We start from the raw sequence: 13,276 nt of genomic DNA on the forward strand, positions 1-13,276 counted from the left end.
CTCTGGTTCAATAAATACAACTCTAAATAACTTAAAGAATAAAGTATTTTATTAAAGAAAACTCAAATATGCTTCAAATGTTTTAAAACTATCATTAAACACCCAGAGTTCTAGGTATACAAAACATGAGTACACTTGTGTCTGCTCTTTTAGAGCAAAATGGCCTATTCTGTTGTGCCTACTTTTTGCACAATGTTGACTTTTTTTTTCTTTTCCGCTGCCATAAATGGACCATTCTTCCAGACTTGCTGAAGAAACAAGCCTCCAATCCATAGAAGCACACCGTTTTACTAGTGCAGGAGCCGACTGCAGTTTCTGTCCACTGTTATGCTTAATGTCCTCTCCCTGATTAAGAGAAAACAAAAGTTGTAAGGGCACAGAAAGAGGAATGATTTTTGTTGTCATTGACACTGTGCTTATACTTTTTCATATTAATAACACAGCTAAAGAACATAAATGGTGCTCTGCAGACTTGACAACAAATAGGAAGTAAAATTAAAACAGGAAAATGGTAGATACCAATTCTAGAAATTCATTTAGTAAAGGAATTTCTTCACTCACCTCTGAAACCACCCCCTCTTCCTCCTCTGAAGCCTCCGCCTCCTCTTCCTCCTCTAAAACCACCTAAAAAGAATGACAGCATTAAGTAACTGTAACCTACAAACACCAGTGGTTCCCACGTGCAAAAAATAAATGCAGACCCACTTATTTTATATTGCCTAATTTCTTAAAAAAGACAAAAATGGATAAAAGCAATAGTTTCCCAACTGAGCACCAGGCTGGAACTACAGATCACCAGTTTTTAAACAGGACTGATTTTAATGAATCAGAAAAGATCTATGACTTCAAAGTTCAATTTAGGGGGCCAGGTGACAGTGCATCTGGTTGAGCACTTATGCTACCATGTGTAAGGAAGGACCTTGGTCCCCACTACAGGGGGGAAGCTTCCCAAGTGATGAAGCAGTGCTGCAGGTCTCTGAAAAGAAGGAAAAATGGCCTCTGGGAGCATCCTGCAAGTGAGCCCAAGCAACAACCCTGGTGGCAACAGTAAAAGAAAATAAAGTTCAATTCAGCCTGATGTTAAATGTACAATGACTTCAACATATACTTCTCATGATTTTTATTCAGCTAAGGCTAATTTTTAGGCTAAGAACAAAGAATTGAAGATGTGACTGACTTCACACTGAGGGTTCTAAAATACTTAGGGTTAAAAGAATTAACATTATGTGGTCCAGTGGATAAAGTGTTAAGACTCTAAATCACGAGGTCCTGAGTAAACTATGCATGAAAGTTAAAAAAAAATATTTCCTAGCTTCCCAACGCTAAGGAATAATGAATTTTAATACAGAAACACATAATTCTAAAATGCTGCTATAAAAATACAAAAACTTTAAGAAATAAATCTACAGGGAGTCAGGCGGTAGCGCAGCGGGTTAAGCGCATGTGGCACGAAGCACAAGGACCAGCGTAAGGATCCCGGTCCGAGCCCCTGGCTCCCCACCTGCAGGGGGGTCGCTTCACAGGCGGTGAAGCAGGTCTACAGGTGTCTTTCACTCCCCCTCTGTCTTCCCTTCCTCTCTATTTCTCTCTGTCCTATCCAACAATGATGACAATAACTATAACCATAAAACAAGAGCAACAAAAGGGAAGGAATAAATAAATATTTTTTAAAAAGGAAAGAAATCTATAGCTGTGAATTTTATTTAATGTTACGAGACTGAGAATAAGGGATTATCTATCTCCATTCTTTAGTCTGTTCCAGGTTCAATCCCTGGCACCTCCACAAACCACAGCTGAGTAGTACTAGAGAAAAATAATCAGTTAACAATGATGTAAAAAGATTTCATGCCTGAAGCACCAGGGTCCCAGTTTCAATCCTGCCTAAAAGCTAGAGCTAAGCAGTTTCAAAAACCAGCTAATAAAATTGTGGTCCAGGAGACAGCACAGTGGATAAAACATTGGATTCTAAACCATGAGGTCCCGAGTTCAATCCCCAGTAGCACATATACCAGAGTGATGTCTGGTTCTTTCTCTCCTCCTATCTTTCTCATGAATAAATAATTAAATAGAATGCTAAAAAAAAAAAAAAAAAAAAACAGCTAGTAAAAGAAAAAGAAAATCAAATAGTCCCAAAAATATTTAATGAAGATGTTTAGGTCTCTGAAGAAATGATCTCCTACCTGTCTATATCTATTAATAACAGTCTTTAACATGACATCGGAAGATGTAAGTTTTATTTCAGGGTTGTTTGATTAGGCCAAATAAACTTTTGTTTTTTCACTGCCACTGGGTTACTGCTAAGGGCTTGGTGCCAGCACTATGAATCCACCACTTCCAGATACCATTTTTTCCTCCTATCTTTCTATTCTGCTTGATAGAACAGAGAGAAGTTGAGAGAAAAGGGGGAAGATAGGGAGAATGAAAGGCATCTGCAGACTTAGTTCACCACTTGTGAAGCATCTCCCCCCAACACACACCGCAGGTGGGGACCAAAGGCTTAAACCCTGGTCCCTGTGCGTAGTAACAGGTGCACCATTTTTCTAAGTCTCCCTTTCACACCCATAAATTAAGGGTACCACCTGTCTCGCAAGGTTTTGCTGAATATTAAAAGAATACACATCACTATTGAAGTCTATGTGACTAGCATACAAAGAGTGACATTAACTAAAAAATGAAATTCAATTAGTACATTATTCTTTTTTTGAAGTTCTTTTATTATCTTTATTTATTTATTGAATACACGCAGCCTGAAATTGAGAGGCAGGGGGAAGAAGAGAGAGAGACCTACAGTACTGCTTCACCACTTGTGAAGCTTTCCCCCTGCAAATGGGGGCCAGAGGCTTGAACCCGGGTCCTTGGGCATTGCAACACATGCACTCAACCAGGTATGCCATCACCCAGCCTCAATATATCATTCTTATATAAAATATTGGCAACAAACATGAATAACCCAAATTGACAAGAATCCTGCAGAATTATACTTTGTTAATGCAGGTTTTCTTTCTTTCTCCCTAATCATCCCACTGAGGCCTCATGCCTACATGATTCAACTCCTCCCAGTGACCTCTCCTTTTGATCCTTTCAGTTTCAGATAGAGTCAGCAAGGAGGAGAGAGAATTCACAGGACTGCTCCACCAGCAGTGTGCCCTCTCGGTGCTGTGCAAGGTGCTCCCATTCGGTGCTGGGAGCTCAAACCTGGGTTCATGTGCACAGCAGTGTCCACTCCACCAGGTGAGTTATCTCCTAGACCCCTAGATCTTTTCTTTTTAAACAAGTCACTGAACCTATTATTACAGAAAAAAAAAAAAAAACACTAAAACTTAAGAATAGCTTTACTAAAAAGCAAACAAAAATACCACAAGGCTTTCTACCTGTACACAAAATTAAATTCTTCTACACAAGTTGGCTATAAATTTGAGATCTCATTAGAAATGCCCCCCCCAAAAAAAAAAAAAAAAACATAACTCACCGCCTCTCCCGCCTCTGGTACCTCCTCGGCCTCCTCCTCCTCCTCGTCCTCCTCCTCTGCCTCCTCTTCCTCCCCCTCTAGGTGGTGCCTTCTCACCTGGTGGTCGAGGTAAAAACCTCTGCAGTGGCAAGAGCTTATAGGGGTCTATGTAAAACTAAAACATAACAGAAATGACCAGCATGGTTAGTTGGGTGTAATATACTGTAATCTTGAAGAACCTACAAGCTCAATTCAAAACTGCCTGGATTCATGATGTCACTCTAGGCAAGGACTTTAATGTTCACAGAACACTTAAAATGTTGACACATAATAAGTACTACATAGACGTACTGATGTATCTCTTTTCTCTTTAAATATAGATGCCTTCCAAAATCTTACTGCATTTTCACCTTACATCAGATGAAATTCGTAAATCTAGCATTGAAATTCAAAATAAAGCATTGACATACTAGCTAAGACGCTAAGAAAGAATTCAATCAGTAACTATTTACTGAACATCCAAAGAGAACAGATGAAGAAGCTAAGCCCATGCTGTATCTGGGGTGATTTTTCACAGTATTATAGGATACGTTGCAATGTTCTACAAGTCAGGCCCAGGGGGCTTCTACTAAAATGTATTATTCACAATATGATTTCTGAACTGCAATTTAGAAATCGTCCCGTTGCGTCCCCTTTCCCAATCCATGTTCTCAAATATGTTGTCCAAGATGACAGTCACTAGTCGCACGGACAGTATAGCTATGTGTGACTGTAGACTGCTCTCCTGGGGAGGACTAACCACCATTACAGAAAGTCTGACTGGACAGACACTACCACAATAACCCAAGCTGGGAGGACTTGAACAATGGCTTACATCTGTGATTACCAAAAGAAAACAAAAACAAAACAACAACTGGACCAGGAAGACAGCATAATGGTTGTATAATAAGACTTAATATGTCTGAGGCTGCTAGGTCCCAATTTCAATCTCCAGCACCACCCGAAGACAGAATTGAGCATTGCTCTGGTTACAAATAAACAATAAATTCTCCCGGATGGTATCATAAGCTTAACTTACCTTCTGTAGTTTTTTGAAAGAAGATGCTTTCATGTTTTCTGACAGCTTAACTGAAAAGTACTGTTGATTTCATTAAGGAAGAAGAGCAAAGTGCCAAACCCTGAATTCATTTGTAATTTTTGAAATAACAAAGTTAGAATAAAAAAAGGAAATTTAGGGAAAGAAATGACTTTCTAAGATAAAATGAAGTCTCTGGTTTTGTTCTAACCAGCTAGTCCCACCATTACGTCCAAAGCAGAGCACCTCAGTCCTATAGTACTTTTGGGAAAAAGTCACCTTTGTAGAGCTTGTCTCACTGCACATGGAAACAGATTCTCTGGATCCTTCTTATGTGCCAATCTTCCAATGCTGCCCAATTTAATGAACCAGTAACTTTAATGTAATCAGTAATTAGCCTTAGAAAGACCAAATTACCTCTGAATGGGATCATTGGTAGGTGTCCTCATCTTTTAAAAGGATACAAAATCTCTAAGTTGTCCAAATATTTCATCCACTTTTCCAATTTGTTCCTTGTTTTCTAAGTAAACTGGAGCGTTGAAGTAAGGCACTTTATTTTCCTCTGTTGTACATTTACAAACTATGTCATCTTCACAGGGATGCATGAACTCTCCTAACACTGAACGAGAAAAGTGTTAGATTATACACCTATTTCACGTGACATGGCCCAACCTCTTCTGGCAACTGTCTTCTTGGCTACCCTGACTTTCAGCTTCTCTGTTCTCTGGACAGGACAGCTCCCCTGCTGTCAGCGTAACGACTTTATACCCGAACTCTAGGAGCGATCCCTGGGTCAAGGACTGACTGCACCACGTCGCTGTCTCAGGATCCTCAACTTGAACATGGAGCTAATGGTTCAGACACCTCACACAGAGCATTTTGAAGACTGAGTGCAATGATCAAAATCAAGGGCCTAGAAAAGTACCTGGGACACTGATGCCACTTAACCCATAGCAGTGAATTCATTCTATTATCACGTAGTAACTGCTATGCTTCATTCTACCACTTCTTCCTTCTCCCAACCCCTACCTGGAACCCAATTGGTTTGCTTCTTTTCCCTCCTTTTAAACATACATTCCCACTATGACCTCCTCAATGACTTAGGTCTCCTTCAAGTCTGGCATCTCAAACTGCCTTCCTTCTCTCCTTCCTTCCTCCAATTGCCACCAGGGTTATTGCTGGGCTTGCCGCCAGCACCACGAATGCGTCACTATCAAGGACTGTCTTCCTCCCTTTCTTTTCTCCTCTTGTACTGTATTTGGGAGGACAGGTAAAGCAAGTGAAAAAGAGACACACCTTGTGGTCTGGGAGGTGGCACAGTGGATAAAGTACTGGACTCTCAGGTCCTGAGGTCCTGAGTTTGATCCCCAGCAGCACATGTACCAGAGTGACGTCTGGTTCTTTCTCTCTCTCCTCCTATCTTTCTCATCAATAAGATAAATAAAAATTTTTTTTTAAAAAAAGAGGGGAGTCAGGTGGTAGCACAGTGGGTTAAGTGCACCTGGCGTAAGGATCCCGGGTAGAGCCCCCGGCTCCCCACCTGCAGGGGAGTCGCTTCACAGGCGGTGAAGCAGGTCTGCAGGTGTCTAGCTTTCTCTCCTCCTTCTGTCCTCCAATTCTCTGTCCTATCCAACAACAATAAAAAGGCAACAAAAGGGAAAACAAATACAAAAAAAAAAAAGAAGAAAAAAGAAAAAGGTAAGAGAGAGACACTTGCAGCCCTGCCTCACCTCGGTAAAGTGTCCTCCTCCCTGCAGGAGGGGATCAGGACTTGGGATGAGCGGGGTGCACCACCTCTCAGCACCCTCAAACTACCTTTACTTCCAACTGTCACCTCAATCTAAAACACGCATCATATTCTTGCAAAACCAGCTCTCCACCCGTCACTTCAAGCTCAGGCCCACAATTCATTACAGCCAGCACTGACTTCGCTTCCTCTGACACCCCTCTCCTGCTCTCAAGCCTCACTCCCGGCGCCGCTTCTGCAATGGCGACTCTAGCCAGCGCCTTCTCCACGCCTCCTCGCACGGGCACAGCTCTGTTCACCCTCCTCTGTGACACTTCTTCCATCCAATCGTGCTGTCTTGACTTCCCTCGCCATTCTCCTTGGGGAATCACTCTGAAACGGCTCTACTTTGGTCTTTTCTTTCTTTCTTTTTTTTCTTTCCCTCTCATCCCCTTTGCATCACTTCTTGTTGCCTCCCTCCCATGCAAAAATGTCTTCATCTCCTCTTAGTTTTATGAGTGCAGAACACACTTAACTGGTAGACTTACTTCTCAGACGGATCGCCTGTCACCAACTACCAACCTAGCCCAAGGGACCACTCGGGATCTGTTTTCTAATTTGTAAAATGAGCAGAGGGGTGCAGGCAACATTACCGAACGATGCCTGCCTGCCTTCCTGTCACTTCTCTCGCCTTTATTTGTTTATTGTGGACCATTGCACCGGTTAGCCGTGGCTGCTGGGGTGGTGTTGGGGGCTGAACCTGGGCTTGCAAATGCCAGGCGGGTGCTCGGCTTCCTGCAGCTTCCCCGGGCTGCAAAGCCCGTTTACAGCAGCATCTCCGCCGACGGGGCCCGGCCACCCCCCGGCCCCCACCAGCCCCATCAAGCAGCCGCCGCCCCCCGTAAACGCCGCGGGCCCCGCTCTTTGCACCGATCGCCCGCCCGCCCCGCGGCCGACTGGGCTCGGCAGACCACGTACACACGACGTGCTCCGGGGGCCCGAAGTCCTGGCCTTTGCTGAAGCCCCCGCGGCCACCCCCTCGTCCGAATCCGCCTCGGCCACCGCCGCCGCCGCCTCCCCTGAAGCCGCCGCCGCCGCCGCCGCCCCTGAAGCCGCCGCCGCCGCCTCGGAAATGGTTGTTGTTGCTGCCGCCGCGATGGAAGCCGCCGCCGCCACCTCGGTTATTAAATCCGCCGCGACCGCCGCCTCGGAAAGACATGCTGGCTCCGACCCGCAGAGAGAGCGCGGCTCACGCTCCCCGAACCCCCCCCCAGATCCCGGCTGCCCTCAGCAGACACTCGCCGGCGCCACGTGCGCCCACCGGAAGGCGGAGCACGCCCACCCGCCCGGCGCTTCTGCCGCCCTGAGCCTACGCGGCCTCCGTTACCGGCTCGACGCGAAACTCCCGCGACCGGTTCTGCAACGCTTCCCGCTGAAGCCTCAGGGTCGCGGGGTCATCATCAGCCAATCGCGCTGTGAAACGTATCTAGCCTCGCGACAACCGGAAGTGACCTATCCGAGGCGTCCTGTACGTCGTGGCGTCATGCTACGGCGTCGCTCGTTGAGCTTGCTTGGCCTTCTCGAGTGGCTTCTCTCCTGCGCCGGGTGGAACGAGATCGGGGTTGTGGCCTTTGCTTTTCAGGTTGCGGAATTAGCCCTCTGGACATCAGTGAGACGCCGAGTCCGGCCGCTGCGCCTCCCGAACCTCTTAGGTGTACTCCGCTCACTGGAGAGCCTGGCTGCCGGAAGTGCGTCATCCACTGCGATGGCTCGTCAGTCGCTGTTGTCTTCCGGGTTGCGGGTGTTCCGCGTGGCCCAGCGCGCTTTTGCTCGGTCCTGTCGAGCTATGACCTCACCAACTAAAGGGGGCGAAACGCGCGTGTGCGATTTACCCTCCTTTTTTTTTTTTTTCTTTTGAGACACCCACTTTCCGTTAAGACCCCCTCCTCACTTGTCCCCACCCTTCCTTCTTCTCCCAGGTCCCCTCCGTTCTGCCCGTCCTCTGGCTTGTTTTTGTAGAGTGCATCCAGTTATCTCCAGATTCCTTATCTTCCATATAAAGGTGACAACATTCAGTGTTAGTTTTTGTTCTTCAGCTAATTGTGCTTCGCTTATTCTCCCGGTTCCTTCCATTTTGCCGCAAACAACGGAGGTTTCCCCTCCCCTCCTTTATTATGACTGATGATTACCCGTTGTATGTACACACATCAGCCTACAGTCTTTTTGTTTTGATATATATTATGTCTGAATCGCATGCATACATATGTTTTAAAGACCGGGAAGAATGGAAGAGACCATAACATCCATGCTTCCCTTCAGTGAGGTCGGGGCAGTGCTCGAACCTGGGTTGAGCACATGGCGAAGCAACGCATTCTCCAGTCTTCATGGAAAGATGCTTAGATTTGCTTCCATATCGTAGCTATTTAAACAGAGCTGTAATAAATAACTGAGTTGTAATCTATATATATATTCAACCAGAGCACTGTTCAGCTCTGGCTTATGGCGATGCAGGGAAGTGAACCTGGGACTTTGGAGCCTCAAGCATAAGAGTCTCTTGGCATAACCATTCTACATTAGACTGCGTGGATATAACCATCAATATGACACAACTGTTTATCCTGTACGCATAAATAATGTGCATATTCTCAGAGCCAGCGTCAGTATCAGTCTCTGCAACAAACTCCTTCCCACTATTGCTATTTTTTAATTAAGTAGGACAGAGAAATTGAGAAAAGAGGGAGACAAAAAGACACCTGCAGACTTAACTTCACAACTCATCAATTAGCCTCCCTGCAGGTGGGAGGCAGGAAACCCAAGTCCTTACCTGGGGTAGCATGTGCGCCCAGCCTGTTAGCCCTTGATAATCTGACTATAGCTTCTACTAAAGCTACTCACCCCAAAGAAAGCTACTGATTTGCTTATTCAATGTAGTCCTGTTTGACACTCAAATACGGGATTTTTGCATTGACATTTGGTACAGTCTCTCCTTTGAAAGAAAGGGAGGACTGGTAGCTATGTCCACGGACTCCCATTTGCTTTAGCAGCCAATCTAAAGTGTAATCCTGCCACCAACGAGGCTTTCAATACCATTAATTTTATTACTTGAGTTAATTTGTTTCTGTTGTGTGTCTACATCATCTCTGCCTCATCAAACCAGTATTTCCCTGCTTCTCTTTCACTTTTCTCTGGAGAAAGCCTTGACATAATTTTCTTGTTTCAAGAACCCCTGAAAAAAAGTCTGCCTATACATATGCATGTATGATACATATTTTCCACCTAGATGTTGACTTATTGATCCAGTCATCGTCAATGCTTTGTTGGTACAGTGAATATACATTACAAACACAGCCACCTTAGTCATTTTCCCCTTTATTGGAATTAATGGTTTACAGTCAACAGTAAAATACAGTTGTTGATACATGTGTAAAATTTCTCGTTTTCCACATAACATTCTCACCCCCAGGTCCTCCCCACCCCACAGTCCTTTACTTCAGTGCAACGTAAGTCGTTTTTTAAATGTATGACTCAGCAGCCTGGGAAGTAGCTCAATGGATAAAGCCGTGGACTCAATCCACTGGCATCTCATGTACCAGGGTGATACTCATGTTCTCTCTCTGTCACAAATAAATAAAATCTTATACGTCTGGTTAATGATTCACTTTGTTGTGCAATTCATTACTCTTGAGTAGAGATTAATTTTTGTCTGTGAATCTGCTCTCCACTAATGCTGCCACACCACAGGTCTGCCAGATTCCTGTAAGCTTCCAGATTCCTGGAAGCTACAACTATGGCTTCTCAACGCATAGTAATTGCCCTCTGAGCCGAAAAGTGCTCACTGGCCTTTGTGAAAGGGATAGCAAGATGAAATAATTCACCTTTTGCTTTAGAGGATATGTCCGTGAACGTTCCTGAGTACTCCTTTCCAAGAAATTACATAATATTCACTGATGTGCTTGCTGGGTCTTAGCTCCTGCCCTCTGATAAGTATATATGTATCTTTAAAAAATTATGTTCATGAGAGAAAGGGCGGGAAAGAGAATGCAAAGGCTATGCAAACTTAGACTCTAAGGTGCAAGTTTCAGTCCCCTGCATCACCCACCATAAGCCAAAGTTGAGCAGGGCTCTGGTGTTTCTCTGTAGCTAGCTCTCTGTCATTAAAATACAACAAAATATTAAAAGATAAATATATCAGAACACTGCTCAGCTCTGGCTGATAGTGGTGCTTGGGATTGAACTAGAGACTTGAGAATCTCAGACATGTAAGTTTTTTGCAGGACCATTATGCTGTCTCCCCAGCCCAAAGTATAAGTATCTTATCAAAGTATTCATGCTCGCTACCTTTCCCATATCTGTCTGATCAAAGTAGTATCATCAATACAACAGAACAAAGTTATGTGTTAAAGGAAGTCTAGAGTGGAAGGCATAGCATGTTAGTTATACAAAAAGACATATGCCTGAGGCTACAAAGTTCCAGGTTCAATCCCCTGCACCACCACAAGCCAGAGTTGAACAGTGTTCTGGTTGAAACAGAAGGAGTAGAAGAAAAGAGGAAGTCCAGATGGTATAGATCTCTTCAGACTTTATTATGCTAGGAGATGGGAGATAGACTTGGGGGGGGGGACTATTTCTGTCCATCTCCTGTGATTGTGAACTCCTTCTAACCTGTTCTTAAAATCTTTATGTTGGACATCAGCGCAGTGGGTTAAGTGCACGTGGCGCAAAGCGCAAGGACCGGCTTAAGAATCCCCGCAACTAAGCCTTGGTTAGGTGGTGAAATTTCCAAGTTTAGAAACAATAGAAGAAAACAAAACTCTACTCCAAGGAAACAGGATATCGATAGTGCATGGGAGATGCTCAGTCCCTTCCACCACCAATAGCCAGAGCTGAGTGGTGTTGTGGTTAAAAAGAAAAATGAGAAAGAAAGGGAAAGAAAAAGAAGAGAAGGAACCTCAAAAAGAAAGGTAGTCATATGTTTCAAAGTACACTGGAAATAACAAAACAAAACAAAACAAAAAAAAAAACGAAGCATACAACTTAGGAAACTAAAAAAAAAAACAGAGTGATAGAAAAGAAATGCATAAAACACAAGCTATAGAAAATATGCCAGAAAGTTAAAAGGGGTCAGGCGGTGGCACACCTGGCTGAGTGCATATGTTACAATGCACAAGCATCCAGGTTCAAGCCCCAGTCCCCACCTGCAAGGGGAATGCTTAATGAGTGGTGGAGCAGGGCTGCACATGTCTTCCTCTCTCCTTCTCTATCTCCCCTTCCCTCTGAATTTCTTTTCTTTATAATTGGATAGAGACAGAGTAATTGAGAGGGGAGGTGGAGATAGAAAGGGAGAGAGACAGACACCCACAGGCCTGATTCATGAATTGTGGAGCTTTCCCCCTGCAGGTGGGGACTGGGGGCTTGAACCTGGGTCCTTGGCAACTGTAATGTGTGCGCTTAACCAGGTGCACCACCGCCTGGCCCTTCCCTCTGGATTTCTTTCTTTCTCTATCCAATAGATAAAATTTTTTAAAAAATTAAAAAAGAAAGTTAAAAGGCTTGGGTGGAGAGGAAGGGAGTACTGATAAATAGAACAAGTCATTTTAATAAATTTTACAAGTTAATAAGCTACCAAACTGACGTTTTTATGAGCTTGGCAACATTCATTACAATTCATAATAGGTTCCTGATTTTCTTTGTGAAGTTCTCTTGCTTCTATTATGGGTTGTTTTGGTGGAAGAATAACTCTAGGTACCATTTCCAAACTTGAAGTCCAGAACCCAGCCTCTTTCCATTCCTTTTGGTTAGCCCAGGGACTGACCAAAATCTCTCACTCACTAGTTTCTAAGTCTATTTACCATAGCAACAGCACAAAGACTGACTGCAATAAGATATCTTCTGCTGTAAGATAATCTTTTTGAGTCTCCCTTTGGTCATCTTGAGTGTTCTTAGTTGAGTCTAGTTCTTCAGCCTTCTGTCCATACTGTAAATATTCTATTACCTTCCACATGACTTTTCTGCTATTGTAGACAGCCAAAGTTGTTTTAGTCATTTGTCATGCTGAGCCTTAAGTGGGAAAAAAAAAATGTGTAACTCCAGTACCTGGCGGTAGCGCTGCAAGTTAAGCACACATGGCACGAAGCATAGGGAGTAAGGATCCTGGTTGGAGCCCCCAGCTCCCCACCTGCAGGAGGGTCTCCTCACAAGTAGTGAAGCAGATCTGCAGGTGCCTTTCTCGCTTCCTTTCTGTCTTCCTCCTTTCCTGATTTCTCTCTGTCCTATCCATCAACAATAAGGGCAACAAAATGGAAAAAATGGCCACCAGGAGCAATGGATTCATAGTGCAGGCACCAAGCCCCTGGTGAAAGCCCTGGAGGCAAAAATAAAATAAGGTAAAATAAAATAGAATAAAGTAAAAGTATAACTCATAAATTAGAAAAATCAAGGAAAATAGAATGATCAGAATTGATTCTAAAGAGATTTAAAATTCATATACATTAATGGCATTAGTTTATTTATGAAGCATGACTTTATTAAGAATAAAAGGAAAAGTTAAAGATTTTAACCCCCTCAAGATACTATGTATTACTAACTTGTTTAAAAAGTTAACTTCTGGGCCCATCACATGGCACAATGAGTAAGGCACTAAACTTGGAAGCATGATGTCCTAAGTGCCATGCGTGGCATCCCATGTGCCAGAGCAAGGAGTTAATGTTTTCTCTCTGCCCTTCCCCTACTCCCATCTTGCGTTAATAAATAACAAAAAAAATTTTTTTTTCAGTTTTTTTAAAAAATTAATTTAATTTAATTTATTTATTCCCTTTTGTTGCCCTTGTTGTTTTATTGTTGTAGTTATTATTGATGTCGTTGTTGTTAGATAGGACAGAGAGAAATGGGGAGAGGAGGGGAAGACAGAGAGGGGGAGAGAAAGACAGACACCTGCAGACCTGCTTCACCGCCTGTGAAGGGACCTGCCTGCAGGTGGGGAGCCGGGGGCTCGAACCGGGATCCTGACGCCAGTCCTTGAGCTTAGCGC

The 13,276-nt window shown here is 43.9% G+C and overlaps 1 protein-coding gene across 1 annotated transcript; it reads right to left on the minus strand.

Annotated features, from left to right (window-relative positions):
* Positions 1–27: 27 nt before the first annotated feature.
* Positions 28–7,630, minus strand: GAR1 (GAR1 ribonucleoprotein). Its single transcript, XM_007534493.3, has 6 exons — positions 7,228–7,630; positions 4,988–5,142; positions 4,527–4,586; positions 3,470–3,623; positions 562–624; positions 28–345 (listed from the first exon to the last, which is right to left on the minus strand). The coding sequence occupies exons 1-6, from the start codon at positions 7,466–7,468 to the stop codon at positions 332–334; spliced, it is 687 nt and encodes a 228-aa protein (XP_007534555.2). The 5' UTR covers positions 7,469–7,630; the 3' UTR covers positions 28–331.
* Between the last annotated feature and the right edge of the window lie 5,646 nt (positions 7,631–13,276).

This window comes from Erinaceus europaeus, chromosome 2 (assembly GCF_950295315.1).
Source record: "Erinaceus europaeus chromosome 2, mEriEur2.1, whole genome shotgun sequence".
Classification (NCBI taxonomy): Eukaryota; Metazoa; Chordata; class Mammalia; order Eulipotyphla; family Erinaceidae; genus Erinaceus; species Erinaceus europaeus.